We start from the raw sequence: 23,238 nt of genomic DNA, 5'->3' as shown, positions 1-23,238 counted from the left end.
GTGAGTTAAAGTTGGGATCATTATACTGAGTGTGTCAAGTCTTGAGACCACATCTGGAGTACTGGTCTCTTTATTTAAGAAAGGATGTAGATGCGTTAGAAGCAGTTCAGGGAAGGTTTACTAAACTAATACCTGGAATGGGCAGGTTGCCTTATGAGGAAAGGTTGGACAGACTAGGCTTGTATCCGCTGGAGTTTAGAAGAATAAGAGGAGAATTGATTGAGGCATATAAGATCCTGAGGGGTCTTGACAGGGTGGATGTGGAGAGGATGTTTCCTCGTGGGAGAATCTAGAACTAGGGGTCACTATTTAAAAATAAGGGGTCACCCATTTAGATAGAGATGAGGAGAATTTTTTTCCTCTTGGATGGTCATGAGCCTTTGGAACTCTCTTCCTTAAAAGGCAATGGAAGCAAAACATTTTGAAGACAGAGCTAGATGGATTCTTGATAAGCAAGGGCGTGAAAAGTTATCGGGGCTACGTGGGTTTGAGGTTACAATCAGATCAACCATGATCTTATCGAATGGCAGAGCAGGCTTGAGGGGCCGAGTGGCCTACTCCTGCTCCTAATTCTTATGATCGTATGTTCTGGGTGGAGCTCAGTGAAAGGTTTATGTTGCGGGCATTTTTGGTGTCATATTCAAATTTGTTGACAATAGTTGAAGGATATTTAAGGGCCACCCCCACACATTCTAAAGATGAGAAGAGAGAAGGAGACACTTACTCTGGCAATGACGCCATCCTTTCCCAAGAGGTCACTTCTGGCCCTGGTGTTTATCTCTAGCGTATACCTCGTGTGTGGGGTGAGGAGCTGAAACAGTGAGGGGAAGAAAATGTTATGGGATGAATGGAATCCAGACCAGCTTTGCACACCATGTTCATGACTGCACTCGTTTCCCCCAACTCAAGTCTCCCTCTGGCATTGGCGGGGGGGATAGAATATTTCTCCCCAAAATTGCCGGAGAGAGGAGTGAAACTTGTCCTGACCTGAATTTTGCCCCTGTTGGCCCGGGCGGGACCCCAATTGCCTGCTGCTTCCCCCGCCCGCAGAAGGAAGGGCCAAGTAGTTCCCATCTACCTCCTCACCGTTTGCCCTCTCTCGCCCGTCTCTGCCACAAGTATGAAGCTAGGCCTGGGGTAGCACCAGGACTGGGCCCCAGATGGGGGTGAGAGGGGCCCAGGAAGGCCTCACCCACGAAAGGCCACCTGGAGCTATCTCTGTTCCACCCCCCTCCTCCCCCCACCCCACCTATTCGTGTACCTTCCAGGGTGGCAATTGGCAATTTCCAACTGAAGGGCATCCTAATGGAAAGAAAGACCCATTTCCAAACCTCCATTGCCTGTCTCTCTCTCTCTCTCTCTCAGCCCAACCAAACCAATCTTGGCTCGGTAGGTAGCGTTCTTGGGGCCGGATTGTACAAGGTGCCATATTCTACCACAGCACCCCCCCGACCCCGGGCTGAGAGCCTGCCCACCAAAAAGCCGCCTGCCCCGCCGCCATTTTACATTGGAAGCAGCCCAAGGTTGAGTATTCCGCCCGGTTGTGGGGAGTAAGTCCTGTCTTCGAGAGCCAATCTGATAGGCTGGTATAGTGTAGTCCCAACAATGCCAGGTTTGAGTGGTGGCTACTGCTGGGACTGCAGGCTGTGCCTGAAGAAGGGGCAGGGGGGGTTTATGAAGCCAGCCTTCAAGGTAAGCCCCGGGTATCGGCGGGGCCTGGTTGGCAGACACCAGCGACAGGCGTGGGGGGGTCGCAGTTGGCAAGGTTTGAGAGGCTGGGGGAGGAGGCTTATGGGGGTGCGGTATGACCTCCGGGAGGGGTGCCTCCGATGGTCACAGGGGAACCCCAAAGGAGGCCCCTCCCTTTCTTGCCTGACTCCAGCTTGCATAGTACAAAACGGCCAGGCTCTCATCCTGGAGTGGGCCTCGCCCTGCTGTGGGTAAAGTGAAGCGCTTTAACTGGCCCTTAATTGGCCTCTTACAGGCCTCAACAGGCCCAAGAGAGGGCGTACTGCCTGACGCCTCCCCCATAAAATGAAAGACAGGTCGGGGACAGGCGGGAAGGAGCCAGAAAGGCCAAGTGCTGCATTTTATGAGTGGGTGGTGGGTGGGGCTGGGGGGTGGGGCTGCTCTTGGTTTTCTGAGTCAGATGGTCATGGGTTCAAGCCCTACTCCAGAGACTTGAGCACAAAATCGAGGCTGACACCACCGGGGGAACCGAGGGAACGCTGCATTGTCAGAGGTGCTGTCTTTTGGTTGAGACCACACTATCGGAAAGCTGTGATTAAACCAGAGGGGTGATTTACAAGGAATTCTGGCGATGGGGAACAATCGGATAGCGTGGGGTTGTTTTCTTTGGAACAGGGGAGGCTGATGGGAAATGTAATGGAGGTTCATTAAACCACTAGGGGCCGAGATAGAGTGGATAGGGTGGACCTCTTCCCCTTGGTTGAGGGGTCCATCACCAGGAGTCCTAGATTTAGGGTAAGAGGTGGGAGGTTGAGAGTGGATTTGAAGGGAAATCCTTCCACCCAGAGGGTTGGGGGGATCTGGAACTCACTGTCTGAGAGAGTGGCAAAGGCAGAGACCCTCATAACACTTAAAAAAGTATTTGGATCTGCACTGGGAGGGCTCTAACCTACAGGGCTACAGAGCAAGAGCTGGAACGTGGGGTTAGGCTGGATGGCTCATTGTTGGCTGGCACAGGCACGATGGGCTGAATGGCCTTCTTCCTGTAAATATATTTGCTTCTATTAGTCCAAGAGGACAGCTCACCGCCGCCTTCTCAAAGGCAATTGGGCAATAAATGCTGGCCTTATTAGAAATCACCCACGTCCCATGAAGGAATAAAAATGTTATTAAATAAAACCAAGCCTCTCAGGTTAATGTATCACATCCAAAGGCCCGACTTCACAGAAAAGCAGGGCGGTATCAAACCCTTATCACTTTTCAAAAATTCGTTCATGGGATGTGGGCGTCGCTAGCTAGGCCAGCATTTATTGCCCAGCCCAACGAGTGGGTTCCACACAGATGGTAGAGAAGTCTGATGCAACTGGAGGTCGGAACTCCGCACCCGGACCTTTGCCAGAAGCCAGACGTTTTTTCGTATCCGAGGGCAGGAAAATGGGATCATCCAATCCATTTAAGAGTCAACCACGTCGCTGTGGGGTCTGGAGCCAGATGTAGGGCCAGACCAGGTAAGGATGGCAGATTTCCTTCCCTAAAGGGGCAGTAGCGAACCAGGTGGGTTTTTACAACAACAGTTTCATGGTCGTGATCAGACTTTTAATTCCAGGGTTTTCATTGAAAAAAAACCAAATTTCACCATCTTCTGTGGTAGGATTCGAACCCAGGTCCCCAGAGATTACTCCCAGTCCAGTGACTAAGCCACCGCCTCCCCCGATTACTTTGCAACTTATTTCACTCTGTTTGCTGTTTATACATTGCCTGCTGCATTCACTATATTTCAACAGTGAGCCCCATGTACATCAGCAATTACGAAACGCTTTGCAACGTCCTGAGGGCTCGAGCGCTACATCGGCCTCGCCCATCTCCCTTACCTTGAAGATAGGGTGCACTGCAGGCAGCTGTCTCAGGATCGCGACGCAGAACGCCTCCCCCAACAAGTGGGTTCCGCACAGGTGGTAGACAATCTGATGCAACTGGAAATCGGAACTCCGCACCCAGGTCTTTGCCAGAAGCCAGGCGTTTTCCCTGTCCGAGGGCAGGAAAATGGGATTATCCGGTCCTGGGACTTGGCTGAGCTGTTATATAGAAGGGTTAAGAAATAAGCAAATTTGGGAGGCTGCGCTGGAAAGATTTCCCCACCCCTCCTCCCCCCCACCAAACCTCCCCCCCATTCCCCCACCCCCACCCTCATGACCACCACAACCACTTTTGGCTCCTCCTGATGTTGCCGATTCATTCTCTCTATCTCCCTATCTGTCCATCCATACACGTCTCTCTTTACCTCCTTCTGTCTCTATTACTGTCTTTTTCTTCTCGTTTGCTTTCGTTCTCTCCATCACTTAATTGTTTCTCTCTCTCCCCATCTCTTTTTGTCTCATTCTTCACTGCGACTCTGTGTCTCCTTGTATGTATCTGTCTCTCTCACCTCTATCTCTCTCTCTCTCTTTCGCCCCTCTTTCTGCCACCCTCCCCGCCCCCTATTCTTGTGTTGCTCTATCTTTCTCAGATCCTCTCCTTTGGTGTTTTTCTATCTGTCAATCTCTCTTTTTGCATTTTTCCCCCTCTGTGTATGTCTCTCTTTGTCCTCTTCCGTCTTTTAATTCAGGTCTCACTCTCTCCTTGTTTGACCATCTCTCCCCGCTCCCCACTCTCTCAGCCTTTCGACCTCTCTTCCACCACCCTCCTCCCACCCACCCTCACCTCTTCTCTGACTCTGTCTCTCTCTCTCTTTCTATCTGTCTGTTTCTCTCTCGTTCTGCTGTCCCTGTCTTTCTATCTATTTCTCGGTCTCATTTTGTCCATTTGTCTCTCTCTCTCTCTCTGCTCTCTCACTGACTTTCTCTCTCTCTTTTTCATATGTTTGTTTCTTTCTGTCTATCCCTTCACCTTAAGTTCTACACTGTAAGGGGTGGCCGTGCCCACCTGTGCAGGACCTGGTGCAGAGGCTGACGGAATTTCCTACGACCCACCTGAATAGCGATGGGCATCAGCCTGTTCCCAGGATCCTGGTACAGCAGACAGATCGGAGCTGCAATGTACTGCTGATTGCCCTTGATTACGTTGGCAGGAACTCTATCCAAGAGCTTGTAATCAATGATGTAAATGTTTCCTTTCTGAAACAAACAAAGGGAAGTCCTCAGTGACCCTGGCTTAGAACATCGCAACAACACACGTCAGGAATTCAAGGGAAAACTTGTCAAAGTCCATGCTGTACCTGCCCTGGGAGTGTTTGATGGGGACAGTGTAGAGGGAGCTTTACTCTGTATCTAACCCTGTGCTGTACCTTTCCTGGGAGTGTTTGATGGGGACAGTGTAGAGGGAGCTTTACTCTGTATCTAACCCCGTGCTGTACCTGTCCTGGGAGTGTTTGATGGGGACAGTGTAGAGGGAGGTTTACTCTGTATCTAACCCCGTGCTGTCCCTGTCCTGGGAGTGTTTGATGGGGACAGTGCAGAGGGAGGTTTACTCTGTATCTAACCCCGTGCTGTACCTGCCCTGAGAGTGTTTGATGGGGACAGTGTAGAGGGAGCTTTACTCTGTATCTAACCCCATGCTGTACCTGCCCTGGGAGAGTTTGATGGGGACAGTGTAGAGGGAGCTTTACTCTGTATCTAACCCCATGCTGTACCTGCCCTGGGAGAGTTTGATGGGGACAGTGTAGAAGGAGCTTTACTCTGTATCTAACTCCGTGCTGTACCTGCCCTGGGAGTGTTTGATGGGGACAGTGTAGACGGAGCTTTACTTTGTATCTAACCCCGTACTGAAACTGCCCTGGGAGTGTTTGATGGGGACAGTGTATAGGGAGACTTACTCTGTATCTAACCCTGTGCTGTACCTGTCCTGGGAGTGTTTTATGGGGATATTGTGGAGGGAGCAAAATACTAAGGCTTTGACTTAGAACTTATCAATGTGTAATGGAACCAGGAAAATGTTCTAATTTATATTTTACATTGATTAGTCTAGCTGAGGAATGATTCCTGGGATGTTAGGTATGTCCAAACAATAACTGGTTTATTATATATAACTCAACTATGTACAGCCACTAGGTCATTACACTGCTGAAGCCGTTAGCATTCTCCCTCCTCGTCACATGATCTCTTACATCATCATTATGGGAGGCGCTATTTACACAGTCCCACACATTAACCCTTACAAACCCTAATACTACAATTTATTGGCAATGAAGGGGTTTGGGAATTGCTCGAAATAAAGGTGTGGGGCAGGAATGATTGACAAACTAGCCTTTTCCGGCCTGTCTACTTTGCAGATTTTAAATATATGCTGGTCCATTTCGCTCCCCTCCTCAGAACAGACCCTACTCACCCTAAAGTTGAAAAGGAAAATAAAGACTTGCATTTCCAAAGCGCCTTCCACAATCTCAAAATGTCTCATTGACTTAATAGCCAATGAAGTGCTTTATGAAGTGTATTCACTGCTGCATTGTAAAAAAACGTGATGTCACGCACAAGCACACACCTTAATCTCCTCCTCCAGTGTGGATCCCCCGAGGGACTTGTAGACCATATCGTTTGTTACAGGAAACTTCTCTGGGACCTCCGTGCACTTCCTGATCAAGCACGGGTTACAGCCGTTCTTGAATTGGTATCCAAAAAACCAGTCCTCCTTCCAGTGACTCAACACAAAGTCTGGACAGGAAGAGAGGTGGGGTGGGTGGGGTGTGGGGAAGGGGGTGGTGGGGGGATGTGGTGGTGGTACAGGGTATAAAAAGAAATTATTAAAGGAGCAGCATTTCTTAAAGTTGAAGTACACTCTACTGACTTGTCCCATAACTCCTACGATGAGGTCAAATTATACATTGAGTGCGATATCTCTCTCTTCTTGGCATACGTTTGAGCTCTGGTGTACAGCCTCTCTTCCTGTAACCACATGAAGTTGCAGATATTGTGGGTAGGTTTCCCTATCCTAAATGATGAAAGGCAAAACTGAGGGAAGGAAGGAATTCCACAGTTTTCAGGCTCTGAGGAAGAATATGGAGGAGATACTGAGAATAAGTCTTGATTTTGACTGAGTAACGATCCATGAAAAGACACCTGAAATTCCAAAAGGGTTTTCCCAGATCTCCCGTTACAGTTAGGATGGAATACACATGGAATCCACAGGGAAAAGTAAGGTCATTATGTTAGTCTATAGAATTCTCATCTCAACAATTCCCATTTGAGGGGTTTTTTTTATTCATTCATGGGATGTGGGTGTCGCTGGCTGGGCCAGCATTTATTGCCCATCCCTAATTGCCCTTGAGAAGGTGCTGGTGTAGGGTCTGGGCCTTTAAGAGTCAGCCACATTGCTGTGGGTCTGGAGTCACACGTAGGTCAGACCAGGTAAGGATGGCAGATTTCCTTCCCTAAAGGATGTTAGGATGTTAGTGAAGCAGATGAGTTTTTACAAAAATCGATCCATGGTCATCATCAAACTTTTAATTCCAGGTTTTTATTGAATAAGAATTCCACCATCTGCTGTGGTGGGATTTGAACCCGGGTTCCCAGACCATTACCCTGGGTCTCTGGATTATTAGTCCAGTGACAATACTACTCCATCACTTCCCCATAAAATGTTGGCCTATAGAATGCCCAATCTCAACATTGTTAATAAAATTCCCATTTGAGGATTGTTGTGTTGGTCTATAGAATTCCCAATCTCAACATTGTTAATAAAGTTCCCATTTGAGGATTGTTGTGTTGGTCTATAGAATTCCCGATCTCAACATTGTTAATAAAATTCCCATTTGAGGGTTGTTGTGTTGGTCTATAGAATTCCCAATCTCAACGTTGTCAACACTATTCCCATTTGAGGCTGTTGTGTTGGTCTATAGAATTCCCAATTTCCAGGCTATTGCCTCAATACATACAATTTCCAATCTCTTACTTCCTATAGGACTCTTAACTCTCCAGAAGATCCTCTGAAAGCTTTCCAGGCTATCCCAAGAGTTTCCGAACATGTTCACAAACTTCTTCAGGAAAAGTTCCCCTAAACTGAGCAAACAGACAATGATTAACTTCTTCAGTACCGCATCTTACACTCTGCCTGTCCTGAGGACCATTGCTTCACTCGGCCCTTCCTCCATCTCATCGCCCTGCCTGCCTCCCTCTAATATCTCACCGCGAGTAACTGTGCTTCAAGTGTGTGGCTGTGTAGTCATCAGGTTTTTTGATCATTGGGGAGCCAGGCTGAGATCAGCGTCCAGACACCTTGCCCTGGTGGGGTTCCTGGTGGGACAATTAGGACCTTGAGCGAGCAGCTTGAACTCAGTGGGTAGCACTCTCACCTCTGAATCAGAAAGATTGGGGGTTCACATCCCACTCTCTTGGTGTAATCCAGACTGATACTCCCAGCACGGTACTCAGGGGGTGCTGCACTCTCAGAGGTACTGCCTTTTGGATGAGATGTCAAACCAGATGCCTTCTTTGGTGGCTATAAAAGATCCCCATGGCCCCAAATCCCCAGGGCAGGGGAATTCTCCTTAGTCTCCTGGTCAATATTTATCCCTTAATCACTATCACTAAAAAAACCCCAGATTATTTGCTCTTAATCACATAACTGTTTGTGGGAACTTGCTGTGCACAAATTGGCTGCCGTGATGCTACAACAGCGACTACACTTCAAACATTGGCTGCAAAGTGTTTTGGGACGTCATGAGGTTGTGAAAGCACTATATAAATGCAACTCTTCCTTTCTTTATCACTTCCCGCCTGCAATTCCCCACTTCCTTATTGTTCCTTATTTGTATTGGCCCCTGCAGGGGGACTAATGAATGACATAAATGGGAGCACGAGTGGGCCATTCGGCCCCTCGAGCCTGTCCACCATTCAAAAAGATCATGCCTGATTTTCTACCTGAACTCCTGGGCTGTACCCATATCCCTGATTCCCTCAGTATACAAAAATCAATCGATCTCAGTTTTTCATATAGTCAATGACTGAGAATTCACAGCAGGGAATTTCAAAGAATCATCACCCTTTGCTTGAAGAAATTTCTCCTCAGCTCAGTCCTAAATGGCCGACCCCTTATTCTGAGACTGTGACCCCCACCCCCCCTCCAAAAAAGGCATTTATATCCTTCTTCAGGTAAGGAGACCAAAACTATACACAGTGCCCTAGATGTGGTCTCAACAAGGCCAGTATAATTGCAGAAAGACTTCTTTACTCTTGTATTCCATTCCCTTTGTAATGAAGGCTAACAGATCTTTTGCTTTCCTACTTGCTTGCTCTATCTGCATGTTAACTTGCTGCGAATCATGTACCATGATCTCCAAGACCTTCTGAATGACATTTACCAGTCTCAACTTTTACAAAATGTCCTGCTTTTCTATTTTTCTCATGAAAATGGATGATTTCACACTTCCATACATTATATTTTCCATCTGCTACATTCTTCCCCATTCATTTAGCCTGGTCCATATCCCTTTGTAGCTTCTAAGTATCTTCCTCACAGCTTACTTCCCTAACTTTGTATCATCAGCAAACCTGGATACATTACACTCAATCATGTCTCTCATCCAAGTCATTGATATAGATTGTACATAGTTGAGGCCCCAGCACTGATCTATGCGGGAGTCCATTTGTTGCAGCCTGCCAACCCAAAAATGACCCGTTAATTCCTACTTCCTGTTCACCAAGCCCCAATGCCATGAGCCCTAATTTTGTGTAACAGCCTCTTGTGTGGCACTTTACCAAATACTTTCTGGAAATCCAAATGCAGTGCAACCATTAATGTCCCCTGGTTACCCTGCGAGTTGTAACCTCAAAAAAAATCACTAACAGAATTGTCAAGGAAAGTTTCCCTTTTATAAATCACTGTTGACTCGGCCCAATCATATTCTCCGTGCCCAGTTACCACAGCCATAATACTAGATCCTCGCATCATCTCTACGACTGATGTCATGCTCACTGGCCTAGAATTCCCTGTTTTCTCTCTTCCTCCTTTCTTGACTAGCAGGGCTAAGTTTGCTACCTTCCAAACCATGGGCAACATCCTGTGATACTCACGCTACGCGCAAGGAGTGTTCGAAGTCACTGCGCTTGTCATTATCAAATCTGACATCTGGGTGAAGGTCCTTTTCTGTTTCAGCATCAATGCATTTGGTTACACCGGGTTTCCACAACTTCCACCTACGGTACACGAAGGAAGCCGTATCAACACAATTCGTGCACATTTACACCCCTGTTACCAGCGAGGCTGAAGGACTGGAGTGTGGAAAGGTCGTCATGGTTTCCTTCCACTGTTGGGTTACCAATCCTGATTGGGCCTGGAGGTTTGACCCTCCAGCCATCCCTCACCACTCCCCGCCCCCACATGCTCCCACCATTGGTTGCCGACATGTCCAACCTCGCGATGCACTGCTCTTCTTGGCCAATTGTAAAGTGATTCGATTCGCCGTGACCAATGAAGGAGAATATCTTTCCTTTGGTTCTTAATGCACTGACATCCCCATGGGCCCATGTAGCACACTGATCGGCATTACCTGTACTGCTTCTGTCTGTCCTTCAGTTCCATCTGACGATGAGACTGCAGTGCAGGCAACTTGTCATCATAGGGTCGCTTTGCTGTGGAAGAGAAATGATTGTTCAGGCTACATTGTGAACAGGAACTGCTATTAACACACTGGGACTATTATTCATAGGGACAGGGCCTCTTAATAATGTACACACATTCTCATTTATGCTGTGCCTCGCACACACTCAGGACTTCACAGTGAAATATGTCTGAAGCGTTGTCACTGTTGTCCCGCAGGGTTATCCCAATTTGTGCACAGCAAGATCCCACAAACAGCAAATGAATTGAATAACCAGGTATGAATAACCGCTTTTGACGGGGCGTGCTTGAAGGGGATGGCGTTGGCCCAGGGCATTGGGAGAACTCCCCATCGCTTCTTCTAATGGGATCTCTGAGTAGGAAGGTGAGACCCTTGGTTTTGCATCATGTCTTGTTTGATAGCCTTGGGACATGTCGCTGTTTTAAAGGTGCTATGTAGATGCACATCAACGTTCCGGCTGAAAGACAGGATCTCGGACGGTGTGGCACTCCCTCAGTGCTGGCCTGGGGCATGTGCTCAAAGTGCGGGCTTGAATCCACAATTGTCTGCCTCAGAGATGGAAGTTGTGCAAATTGACACTAGTCCAAATAAAGGGAATGTAACTGTCGGAGCACGAGGTGTGTATAGGACCATTTGGCTGTAGCCCTAAAATTCAACGCTCTTCACTTCTCCCTCCCTCTCATTTTCCTCATCAGCCTCTGCATCAAGTAGTGAACTCAACACCAAAATTATGCTGACCTTATGAATTATAAATTATACCCCTGGGTAGCCTCCCTTCTTTCCTCCCTCTAAGCACTTGACCCAAAGCCTGTGGCCTAACTCACACCTAATTCCATTCAGCCCCCATCCTCGTGCTCGCTAATGGAACCGGCAACCCCTCAATTTTAAAATTCTCATCCTTGTTTTCAAAACCCACCCCCCCACCCCCGTGTCCGCACCCCTCCCCCATCTCTAAAACCCCCTCCAGCCCGACAACCCTGCTATACATCTCTGCACTTCTCCAATTCTGGCCTCCTGAGCGCCCTCCCCCTCCGATTTTAATATCACTCCAGCATTGGCGGCCGTGCCTTCAGCTGCCTGGGCCCTAAAATCTGGAATCTCTTCCCGAAATCCCTCCCCCAACCCCTCTCTTCTCCCTCGGGCCTATCTCTTTGACCAAGTTCTCGGACGTCTGTGACCGGGTGTCAAGTTTTGTTTGATAACTTGGGGGAGCATGGTTGGTTCATTTTAATGCGCTACGGGGAGTTCTCCCAATGCCCTGAGCCAACGCCATCCCCTTCAAGCACGTCCCGTCAAAAGCGGTTATTCATGCCTGGTTATTCAACTCATTTGCTGTTTGTGGGATCTTGCTGTGCACAAATTGGGATAACCCGGCAGGATAACAGTGATAAAGCTTCAAAGGTATTTCACTGTGAAGTCCTGAGTGTGTGCGAGGCACAGCATAAATGAGAATGTGTGTGAGGCAGACAACTATGCGAATGCAAGTTGTTGTTGTTGTTGGTCGAATTCCGCAGCCCTGCGCCAGTCCCAGCCATACCTGTCCCTTCTCGAATGCGGATGACATCATCCTCGCTCAGCCACCTGTAGCAGGGGAAGTGCAGTATTTCGCCTGAGGGGGTCTGCACGATCACATAACAGCAGAACCAATCATCCTCCACCAGAAACTTCACCTTCTGCAACTGCAGCCACCAGATGGAGCCCAGCTCCCTCTCACTTTTGACCTCGTATTCGTCCACCTGGCCAAATCGAAACAGGGGAGCGTGTTACATAGCAAGGATATCGAGGCACGGGGAAAGTTTAATGAAAAACCACTGACCAGAATGGAGTTGGGTTGTGGGTGGGGGGAAGAGTCCATAAGGCTGGGGCTCGTTCCTCTTAGTGAAGACCGAGGGGGGGTGACCTGATACAAGTTTTCAAAATCAAGGAATCCTTTGCTAGCCTCGGTGCTGAGAAGATGCGAGGAGTCCAAAACCAAGAGCCATGAATGTAAGATCCAGCAGGGAATTCCTGAGAAACTTCTTTATCCAGAGAACGGTTAGGAAGTGGAATATGCAACCACAGAGAGTGGCTGAGGCAAAGGATGCGTTTGAGGAGGAGTTAGATATGTAAAAGAGCAAGAAAGGAATAGAAGGATATGTTATGTACAAGAGGGAGAAAGGAAGAGAAGGATATGTTATGTACAAGAGCGAGAAAGGAAGAGAAGGATATGTTATGTACAAGAGGGAGAAAGGAAGAGAAGGATATGTTGATAGGGTGAGGTGAGGTAAGGTGAGAGAAGAATACGCACTAGCATCGACAATAAGAGCAGAAAATTCTAGAAAAACGCAGCAGATCTGGCAGCATCTGTGGAGAGAGGAACAGAGTTAGCGTTTCGAGCCCAGAGCTTTGAAGAGTGAAGCCAACACCAAAGTTATGCTGCCACTCCCCTCTTTCCTCCCTCCGTGTCCGTGCACTTGACCCAAAGCCTGTGTCCGAACTCACACCTAATTCCATTCAGTCACCACCCCTGTGTATTCTCCACAGATGCTGCCAAACCTGCTGAGATTTTCCAGCATTTTCTGCATCCATTATGTTCTAGCATCGACAAGATGGGCCAAATAGCTTGTCTCTGTTCCGAAGAAGAGTCATGTTGGGCTTGAAATGTTAACTCTTGTTTCTCTCTCACTCCACATACACTGGCAAACCTGTTGTCTTTTTCCCACACTTTTTGTTTTCAATCTCCAGCATCTGGAGTATTTTGTTTCTATTGTATGGTCTGTTTCAGTGCTGTGAATCTTTTTATTTTATTTGTTCATGGGGTATGGATGTGGATGTCACTGGCTAGGCCAGCATTTATTGCCATTCCCTAATTGCCCATTTTAAGAATTAACCACAGTGCTGTGGGTCTGGACCAGGTAAGGACAGCAGATTTCCTTCCCTAAAGGGTATTAGTGATTTTTACAACAATTGGCAATGCTTTCACAGTCATGATTAGACTTTTTAATTTCAAAGTTTTATCATCTGCCATGGCAGGATTCGAACCCATGGTCCCCAGAGCATTATCCTGAGCCTCTGGATCATTAGTCCAGCGACAATACCACTACACCATCACCTCCCCTTGAATTCTCTCCAATGCACAGATGGCAAGGCCAACCACACAGCAAGGAGATCAATGAGCAGGTAATCAGTTCGCAGCGGCTTCGATGGAGGGAGGAGTGTTGGCCCGGGCACTTTACAGAAAGATCTGGCATTTGGATACAGCCTTTCTCACCGTGAGTCCCTTCGGGCCATTTGCACAGACCTGAGGCACAGCTGCATCCCGGGAATGCCAACTGAAGCCGGCTCAGGGCACTCACTGGCCAGGTCCGGCTTTCCCGGTCCAAAGCGAGTGTCTCACTGCTGCCCCGACCTCGGAGAATCAGTAGCTATACCTGGTACCACGGCCCCCGGGGTGAGGAGATCAGTACACAACCAATGTACGAGGGGGCAGGTGTTTAGACAGGATGGATATTTCTTGCCTCTAGTTATGGCAGTGGCGGGTCACGAGGTGCAGTGGGTAGTATCCCTACCTCGAGAAGCCCTGGGTTCAAGTCCTATGCCAGGGCTTATCGCCAAGGATGGCATGTTCATAATGTGGCTGAACAGGTTGATCATCAACCTGCAAATTCCTTCAACACCCCAGTGGCAGGCAGTAAGAGTGAGAGGGACACCTGGTCAGCCATACTTGATGCAGAGTGGTGCTCTTCTGGCTATAGCCTCTGTCTAGTGACCTGTTCCAGGAACAACAAGCTATGGAACCAGTTATAATTCGTATGCTTCTTCTCCCCACGCGTGGCTGTCTAGGTGTGGGAAGCCTCTAAGTCTAAGTTATGGCACTCACTTGATAAAGGAATGTCCAATGCACCACACTTGCCCTGCAGCTAAGAATATCTACTTAAGAGATCAGTGCATTTCTTTGTGTAACAGCATCACACGCATCTTCTTTCCGATTCATGAGCAGCTCTTCCGTGGTGTTGCTCGTGGTCTCCGGAGCGTGCCTATCTCCCGTTAAGGCCACCACTGAACCGCTCCTTGTGGAGAGGCGGGTGGCACGACTAGGCAAGCCTGCAAGATTGGAAGGGCTTATTCAACATCTTGGCCCAGTCAGAAGTCTATCAGCTGCTGTGCTCAGGAGAACCCAGCAGCAAAAAAAGCCATCTTTGCCTTTTCTTGTCGCAGATCATTTTGTACCTGCAACTAGGTGCAAGATTTGGGTGCAAACCAACTGAAGCAAGATAGTGGAAGCTTCTGTCAGGACCAGGACACCTCAGAGTGTGAGACTGCCCCTCCAACATGAAATTAGAAATGAGGATGTTCACTGAGGATTGCAGAGTGTTCAGCTCTCCTCACCAGGCCGTGTCCACATGCAGCAACACCTGGAACAAAATCCATGCTTGGGACATAAGAACATAAGAACTAGGAGCAGGAGTAGGCAATTCAGCCCCTCGAGCCTGCCCGGCCATTCAATACGATCATGGCTGACCTCATTTCGTCCTCAACCCCAATTTCCCGCCCTCTCCCCATAACCTTTCAACCTGTTACTAATTAAAAATCTGTCTATCTTCTCCTTAAATTTATCCAGCATCCCGGCATCCACTGCGCTCTGAGGTAGTGAAATCCACAGATTCACGACTCTTTGAGAAAAGTAATTCCTCCTCATCTCTGATTTAAATCTACCACCCCTTAGCCTAAAACTATGGCCTCTCATTCTAGAATGCCCCACAAGGGGAAACATCCGCTCCACGTCTACTTTGTCTCTCCCCTTTAGCATCTTATATACCTCAATTAGATCTCCTCTCATCCTCCTAAAGTCTAGCGAGTATAGGCCTAAACTGCTCAATCTCTGGAATCAATCTAGTGAACCTCCTCTGAACCACCTCCAATGCAACTACATCCTTCCTCAAGTAAGGGGACCAAAACTGTGCACAGTACTCCAAGTACGGTCTCACCAATGCCTTGTACAGTTGCAACAACACTTCCCTAAGTGGCAAGTAACGTTCATGCCGCACAAGTGCCAGGCAATGACCATCTCCAACACGAGACAATCTAATCATCACCCCTTGACATTCAATGGCATTACCATCGCTGTATCCCCCACTATCACCATCCTGGGAGTCGTTATTGACCAGTAACTGAACTGGTCCAGCCACATAAATGGTGTGGCTACAAGAGTAGGTCAGAGGCTGGGAATTCTGTGGAGAGTAACTCACCTCCTGACTCCCCAAAGCCAGACCACCATCTATAAGAGACAAGTCAGGAGTGTGATGGAATACTCTCCACTTGCCTGGATGAGTGCAGCTCCAACAACACTCAAGAAGCTCGACACCGTCCAGGACAAAGCAGCCTGCTTGATCAGCACCTCATCCACCATCTGAAGCATTCAATCCCTCCACCACCAGTGCACAGTGGCTGCAGGTGTTGGCCATTCACAAGCTTATAAATTCACTAAGGCTTCTTCGACAACAACTCCCAAACTCATGACCTCTGCCACCTAGAAGGACAAGGGCAGCAGTTAGATGGGAACGCCACCACCTACAAGTTCCTCTCCAAGTCATTCACCATCCTGACTTGGAAACATATCACCGTTCCTTCACTGCCGCTGGGTCAAAATCCTGGAACTCCCCCCTCTAACAGCACTACACTGCACTACACAGACTGCAGCAGTTCAAGAAGGTAGCTCACCTTCTCAACGGCAGTTAGGGATGGGCAATAAATGTTGGCCTAGCCTGTGGTGTCCACGTCCCATGAATGAATAAAAAAAACCCTGGACTGTGTCAACTGGAGTGCGGTCCATTCAAGCTGAAGGGCTTTTGTACATATTGTGGATAAATGTGAAGCAGTTTGAATCAAAAATACTTCCAAGGCAATAAAAGATGCTTTTGAAACACAGGCCTCAATTAAAAATGCAAGTTCATTTGCAAATGCTTCCGGCTGCAATGTATGAGCAGCCCAGATAATCTTGGGGATTTCCAAATGGACAAAACCACTTCTTGTTTGCTTGGAAGCTGCTTAACTAAACATGAAACTAAAAGTGATAGACACAGGGTAGAAAATTCCACGAATTTGTTCTTGGCTGGTGCCACGCACTGTGCTTCTTATCTTTCAATGGTTTCTGAAGAACGTTCTAGAAACTGGAAGGGAGAGGTGGGGAGGGGGGGGGTTGGTTTTTCTCTCTCTGTGCATGCTATCTCTCTGTTCCGTCTGTTCAGCACTTGGCTGATAGGCCAAGTCAAACAGCTTGTGATAAGTGAGCCTCATTGTGTTTGCAGGGTCTGACGCTCTGGTTCTGTGCCATTCATAAAGCTGCTAGGGTCATTCAAGGGCTCATTTGTCACATCACTGTAAGTGTGTTAACTGCATCATTGATTTGTGGGATTTTGCAAAAAGAATAAACTGTCAATTCTGTATCGCCTTTCACAATCTCAGGATATCCCGAAGTGCTCCCCAAGATAAAGAAGTAAGTTGTGCAGCAGTGAGATAACAACCAATTGCTTGTTGCTCGAGGGATAAATATTGAGCAAATATTCCAAGGAGAGCTCCAGGGTTGAGTCAGTTGGGCCCGTACCCATTGGAGTTTAGAAGAATGAGAGGCGACCTTATTGAAACATATAAGATTCTTAGGTGGCTTGACAGGGTAGATGCTGAGAGGTTGTTTCCCCTTGTGGGAGAGTCTAGGACCAGAGGGCCTAATCTCAGAGTAAGGGGTCGCCCATTTAAAACAGAGATGAGGAGGAATTTCTTCTCTCAGAGAGTAGTGAATCTGTGGAATTCTTTACCACAGAGGGCTGTAGAGGCTGGGTCATTAAGTATATTCAAGGCTGAGATGGACAGATTTTTAATCAGTAAGGGAATCAAGGGTTATGGGGAAAAGGCAGGAAAGTGGAGTTGAGGATTATCAGATCAGCCATGATCTCATTGAATGGCGGAGCAGACTCGATGGGCCGAATGGCCTACTTCTGCTCCTACTGTCTTGTGGTCTTATGGTCTTGGAACTCTTTAAGACAGAATCTCCTCTTTGCCCCAGCAATAACAATAATTACATTTACATGCGACCTTTAACACAGTAAATATCCCACGGCAATTCATAGGCAATTATCAAACCAAATTTAACATCGAGCCATATAAAGGTATGTGAGGACAGATGTCCAGAACCTTGGTCAAAGAGGGACATTTTAAGGCGAGTCTTAAAAGGTGAGAGGTTTATGGACGAAATTCCAGATCTTAGGATCCTGGAATGTCTTGTGAGGAAAGGTTGGACAGACTGGGCTTGTTCCCAGTGGAGTTTAGAAGAGTGAGGGGTGATTTGATTGAATTATACAAGATCTTGAATGGCCTTGGCAAGGTGGACGTGGAAAAGATGTTTCCTCTTGTGGGTGAGTCCAAAACTAGGGGGCACAGTTTTAAACTGAGGGTTCACCCTCTTAGGACAGAGATGAGGAGAAATATTTTTCTCTCAGAGGAATATGCGACTTTGGAACGCTTTGCCTCAGAAGGCGGTGGGGGTGGGGTCACTGAATATTTTTAAGGTGGAGGTAGATAGATTCTTGTTAGGCAAGGGAATCAAAGGTTATCAGGAGTAGATGGGAATGTGGGAATGTTCCAGATTTCCACTCCTCTTTGTGTGAAGTGCTCCCTGACATCACTCCTGAATGGCCGGGCTCTGGCTCTTATTTTAATGTTCTTGCCTTTTGTCCTAGACTTCCCCCAACTCCCTGCAGCACCCCCCAACACCCCACCAGAAGAAATAATTTCTCTCTATCAACCCTATCGCATCATTCAATCATTTTTGACACCTTCATGCGATCAGCGCTCTCAATCTTCTAAACTCAAGGGGATAAAAGCCAAGTTAGTGTAACATCTTGTCATAATTTAAACCTGGTGTCATTCTGGTCAATCTGGTGCTGCTCCCACCCCTTGCCAAGGCCACGAGCGATTGGGATGAAAGAATAGTACAGCACAGGAGAAGGCCATTCAGCCCATCCGGCTTGCGCTAGCTTTCTCGAAGAGCAGTCGGGTTAGCCCCGCTCCCCCACTCCTGCCCCATATCCCTGCAGCGTGTTACCCCTTCTGTGTCCATGAGATCTGCCTTGAGGTGAGCTAAACATATGGGCCCTGATCAAGACTCTGTACAAGTGAAGCATCACTGCCTCTGCTTTGTAATCTGCGACCCCCATATCTCAACTCGCCCCATGACCAACTCTGGTTTGGATAAAGTTCCCCCATGCCAATCAAGGTGAGGGTGGTGGGCGAGGGGGGGTGGAAGGCACCAGTCAAGAGCGGGTGGTCAAACAAGTTGCCAAATCGAGGTGGGTGAGAGGGGATGGATATGGCTGCTCTGCGTTCTTGATGGGTGAGGGAAAAAAACAAGCAGTTTTTAAAAATTATTTGTTCATGGGATGTTGGCTTCGCTGGCTGGGCCAGCATCTATTGTCCATCCCTAGTTGCCCTTCAGAAGGTGGTGGTGAGCCGCCTTCTTGAACTGCTGCAGTCCATGCGGTGTAGGTACACCCACAGCGCTGTTAGGGAGGGAGTCCCAGGGTTTTGACCCAGCGACAGTGAAGGAACGGCCGCTATCTCTCCAAGTCAGGATGGTGAGTGACTTGGAGGGGAACTTCCAGGTGGTGGTGTTCCCCATGTGTCAGCTGCCCTTGCCCTTCTAGATGGTTGTGGTCGTGGGTTTGGAATGTGCTGTCTAAGGACCCTAGATGAGTCTTCTCAGTTCATCTTGTAGATGGTACACACTGCTGCCACTGTGCCTTGGTGGTGGAGGGAGTGGATGTTTGTGGATGGGGTGTCAATCAAGTGGGCTGCTTTGTCCTAGATGGTGTTGAGCTTCTTGAGTGTTGCGGGAGCTGCACTCATCCAGGCAAGTGGAGAGTATTTCTCCTGACTTGTGCCTTATAGATGGTGGACAGGCTCTGGGGAGTAAGTCTTTGGTGCCTGGGCATGGCTTGGAGTCAGGAAATGTGCCAGTGTGCTGTGCCAAATTGGCACATGTCTGATTTTGGAAACAACTTTTACCTGTGAAATACTTTACAACAGTGCCCTGGCTACCAAGAGCTTAGCAAATAAAATCTGGAGAAACACATCACCCTTCCCAAACAAATAGAGGTTGCAGAATTTCTCCTTACCAACAATCAACGAGCAAACTGCTAGCTTTCTCAGCTCTGTGTTTACAGGGCAAAAGATAATTCATTAACGAGGGAATCCATCCCATCTTTACAGGGCCTTTGTTAAAATAAAACTTTGATTCACCAAACTTGTCCCAAACAGGAGTTACCGCCTCTCCTGAACTGAGCTCGAGCAAGATCACAGAATGCAGCCCTGTGGCTGAAAGTTCATTGTTAATCCACATTACCACAACACTCATACTGTATACACACACACACACACACAGAGACACAGACACAGACACACAACATACACACCCATATACACACACACACACACACACCCATACACACACAAAACACGCACACACACAACACAGACACACACACAGATGCATAACATACAAACACACACTCAATACACTCACACAGCACTCAAAACTCACACATCATACTCAGCACACACCCACTTGCTCTCTCTCTCACACTCACAACATACACACACTCACAACATGCATACACACACTCAACATACACACACTCACAACATGCTACACACACTCACAACATGTATACACACACTCACAACATACACACACACTCAATACACTCACATAGCACTCAAAACTCACACATCATAGCACACACTCACTTTCTCTCTCTCTCTCTCACACACACACACAAACTTCCACTCACACACTCCACAGAGGCACACATGATCCACTCTCACATTACACCATTACACTTATCACACACACTCATATGCATACACACACACACACACACTCAATATGCTCCCACATCATACTCAGCACACACCCACTTTCTCACAAACATAAACACACAAAATCCTGATAAACACTTACACTTCCACGCTCCAGGTCATTCTGCAGCCACTTATCCAGTTTGGTTTTCTGGCTTGCTCCTTTCTCTCCTATCAGCGTGACATAGATGTAATTGTTTGTTCCAGAGTAGTACGTTGTGCCTGTAGCCACCGTGACCCTGTAGGTGAACATTCCTACAAAGCTGTGGAGAGCGGTAAAGAAGTATTGCTGACTGCAGGAGAGGCAGCTTCTGAGTGAATCAATGGGAGGGCAGGTCCAGTTCACACGCAATCAGCACTGGATAATATGACAGCACAGGTTTTCAAAAAGGCAGGCCCACTGAACATTGAACAAACACCAGCTGAATACTTGTTGGTACAAGTGTTTGCTTTGTTCAGTGATGTCAGGTGATCACTGGAATTGTTGGGATTGTTGAATTAACCTTCCTGGCTTAAAATGCCATCTCCTGCCGTTCAACCGAATGTCTCCCTCTGAACGGCAGTGAAGTAAGTCAGGGATGAATAATCAACTTTGCATTCCTCACTGTCAGATCCAGCCCCAGAAGCTATGGGACGAATGCTTAAGTGCATTGGTGTTTGCTTGTTTTTATAGAAAACTTCATTCCTGACACAAGGGCATCAGTGGCCAGGCCCTCCTTTCTGGCCCATCCCTTGAGTAGGTGGTGGCTGCAGTGCAGTGAAAGGCTGCAGTGTAGCCGTCCGACAAAGTGGAATGTCTTGCTCGGCTACTTCACAGGGGCTGTTAGGAAGCAGTTATGTTTTAACAGAAACACGATCCCCTGGATCGCCCCAGGCCTCTGATTTCATAACGCGATTTAGAAAGTGACTTCTCGTTTGGGAGTTGAATCCTTTTACTTTTAAATACGCGGCGATACGTGGAAAAAATCTGTTTGGGAAGCTGGTAACAACCCCGAGGTGAATTCGGATCGAAACTAGCCTGTGTTACACACGCTTAAAAGATAACAGCTGTTCATGCGATGAAGTCAGAATTGTAGTGAGAACACTTCTCTTAAATTTGCTCTTTGATGGGATGTGGGTGTCACCGGCATTTGTATCTGGAGTGGGGTGACTGATTAGGACGTCTATTAACAGCTTTAGAATAGACAAATGTAGGTATGAGGGCTCTTTCTAAGCATGATGGGAAATATAGCCAACACATAGACATGAGGGGCATGGTACTGTGGAAACTCGACTAACAACCAGAAGTCATAAAACTTAATGACCCTCACAGGATGGGTAAATAAATGTGAGAGCAATAAGAGTACAAACTGGCAGGCGATGGAACCAAAGCAGCTCCTAGACTCCCAGAGACATCTGCAACCCGAATAATTCGTAACAGGAGGTTGTACTAGGCTGTATAATGAAATGTGATAACTGAAAGATAGACATACGTTCTGCAGCCTTTGAACCAGACACCCTGTAGAACCAAGCTGTGCGCCTCCCCCGAGGATATGCTTGTAAATAAAAGTCCTTGGGCGGGATTTTCTGCACCCACCCGCCGTCGGGACCTTCCAGTCCCACCTCAAGTCAATGGACTTCTGGCTGGGGCACCGCCTCCCCCCCGCGGTAGTTAAGGAAGGCAGCTCAGCAAAACTGCTAAAAAAAGGGTCAGAGCCAATCCAGTGGGTTACTGTTAGGGGGAAATGTAGGGATGCAGTAAGAACTTATTGAAGGGAAATCAATACTTAAAATAGCCAAGCATGCAAAAAAAACCTGTCTGCGTAAGCAGTTAACAGTGAGAGGCCAGGCTGGACAGAGAGAAACCTGAACCTTGCACATTCTCGGGGCTTGTGAGTATCAGCAAGGCCATAGAAGATGAAGAAGAATGTAAATATGATAGATTGGGTGTTTTGAGAGTCAGACTGGAGCCTTAGGTTGAAAAACTACCAAGATTGAGCCTGTTTACAGCAGATAGGGAAAGAACAGATGGTCTTAGGTTAGGTAGGAGGGAAGGTCTCTGCCTGGGTGAGAAACAAATAGGGACATACGGTGCATGTACTTGTCACCAGACTTGTTTGTTTAATGTAAACCTATATGTTGACAAGATCGGAATCTGGAAGCTGTTCTTGTACGTGACCAATAATGTATAAATATGATGAACACTTGTAGTTTAGCAGAGTACTGTCTCAAGCTGCATTGAGATGGTGCTCTCCTTGCAATTGCTTGAATAAACGATTGAAACCTGTACCTGAGACTCCTGTGGTCCGTTCATCAAAGTCACCACAACAATTTGGCATAGTCGGCAGGATACTTGGATCGGATCCTCGGGATGGCACTGCAAGGTGGTTGAATATATTCGTTTACAGCCCGTAGTTAGTGCAGTCAGGCCTACCCGAGAACGGTCCGGTCAAGTATCAAAGAATCAAGAGGAGGAGTCAGAACAGGAGATAGGAGGTGCCGGGGATAAGAGGCAGAGCTGTGCTGCAGGCTACGGTTTGAGATATAGCCTTAGCCGAAGCCGTGCAGGGAGGCCAGACCCCAGTGAAACCGCACATACCTCAGAAAATTAAGTTGTTCAGACCGTACTGTGTGGAGATAGAACAGAATGTCTTCAGGGAAACAGAATAGCGCTATGGAACTTGACTGGGGAACCGTGGACTCCATTACGAGGTTCATAGCGGAACAACAGTCAAAGATAATCACTAAAATGCAGAAGGAGGGGTGGAACCCACAGGGAACCCCCGGAGAACAAAAACAGTGGTGGATAGAGCAGAAAAAGGATAAGGAAAGGAAAGGGATGATGGTTATTATCACACTGTACATACAGTCGTGCAGACAGGTTAACACTAAATTCCAGTCGATTAGAGAGAGAGAGAGAAACAAAGTCAGATCCAGGACAGATCAGAACAGTAGCAGCAGCAGCCTGCAGTGACACTGATCAAGAGGGGGAAAGCTTGGAAGGAGAAACCCATGAAAAGAGCTGAGGCAGTTCTGCCCTCATATGAACCAACCGCCCCACTGTGCCCATTGGATCCCACGGCCCCTATGGCAATAACAGTTAGGAAAAGTAAAGTTCGGAAAGGCGA

The 23,238-nt window shown here is 47.7% G+C and overlaps 1 protein-coding gene across 1 annotated transcript in view; it reads right to left on the bottom strand.

Moving 5' to 3' along the window:
- The window catches only part of alox12 (arachidonate 12-lipoxygenase), a 35,091-nt gene extending 12,172 nt beyond the window's left edge, over window positions 1-22,919 (bottom strand). Inside the window, exons 1-9 of the mRNA XM_078533853.1 lie at window positions 20,235-22,919; window positions 11,778-11,976; window positions 10,169-10,250; window positions 9,693-9,815; window positions 7,573-7,679; window positions 6,166-6,335; window positions 4,659-4,802; window positions 3,561-3,764; window positions 725-811 (exon numbers count right to left, since the gene is read on the bottom strand). Coding sequence (XP_078389979.1) covers window positions 725-811; window positions 3,561-3,764; window positions 4,659-4,802; window positions 6,166-6,335; window positions 7,573-7,679; window positions 9,693-9,815; window positions 10,169-10,250; window positions 11,778-11,976; window positions 20,235-20,384 — 1,266 coding nt within the window. The 5' untranslated portion in view covers window positions 20,385-22,919. The remainder of the gene's footprint in view (window positions 1-724; window positions 812-3,560; window positions 3,765-4,658; window positions 4,803-6,165; window positions 6,336-7,572; window positions 7,680-9,692; window positions 9,816-10,168; window positions 10,251-11,777; window positions 11,977-20,234) is intronic.
- Between the last annotated feature and the right edge of the window lie 319 nt (window positions 22,920-23,238).

Source organism: Cetorhinus maximus, chromosome 34, assembly GCF_964194155.1.
Source record: "Cetorhinus maximus chromosome 34, sCetMax3.hap1.1, whole genome shotgun sequence".
Taxonomy (NCBI): Eukaryota; Metazoa; Chordata; class Chondrichthyes; order Lamniformes; family Cetorhinidae; genus Cetorhinus; species Cetorhinus maximus.
The sequence above is the reverse complement of the archived record's forward strand: the minus strand, read 5'-3'. Positions and strand labels throughout refer to the sequence as shown.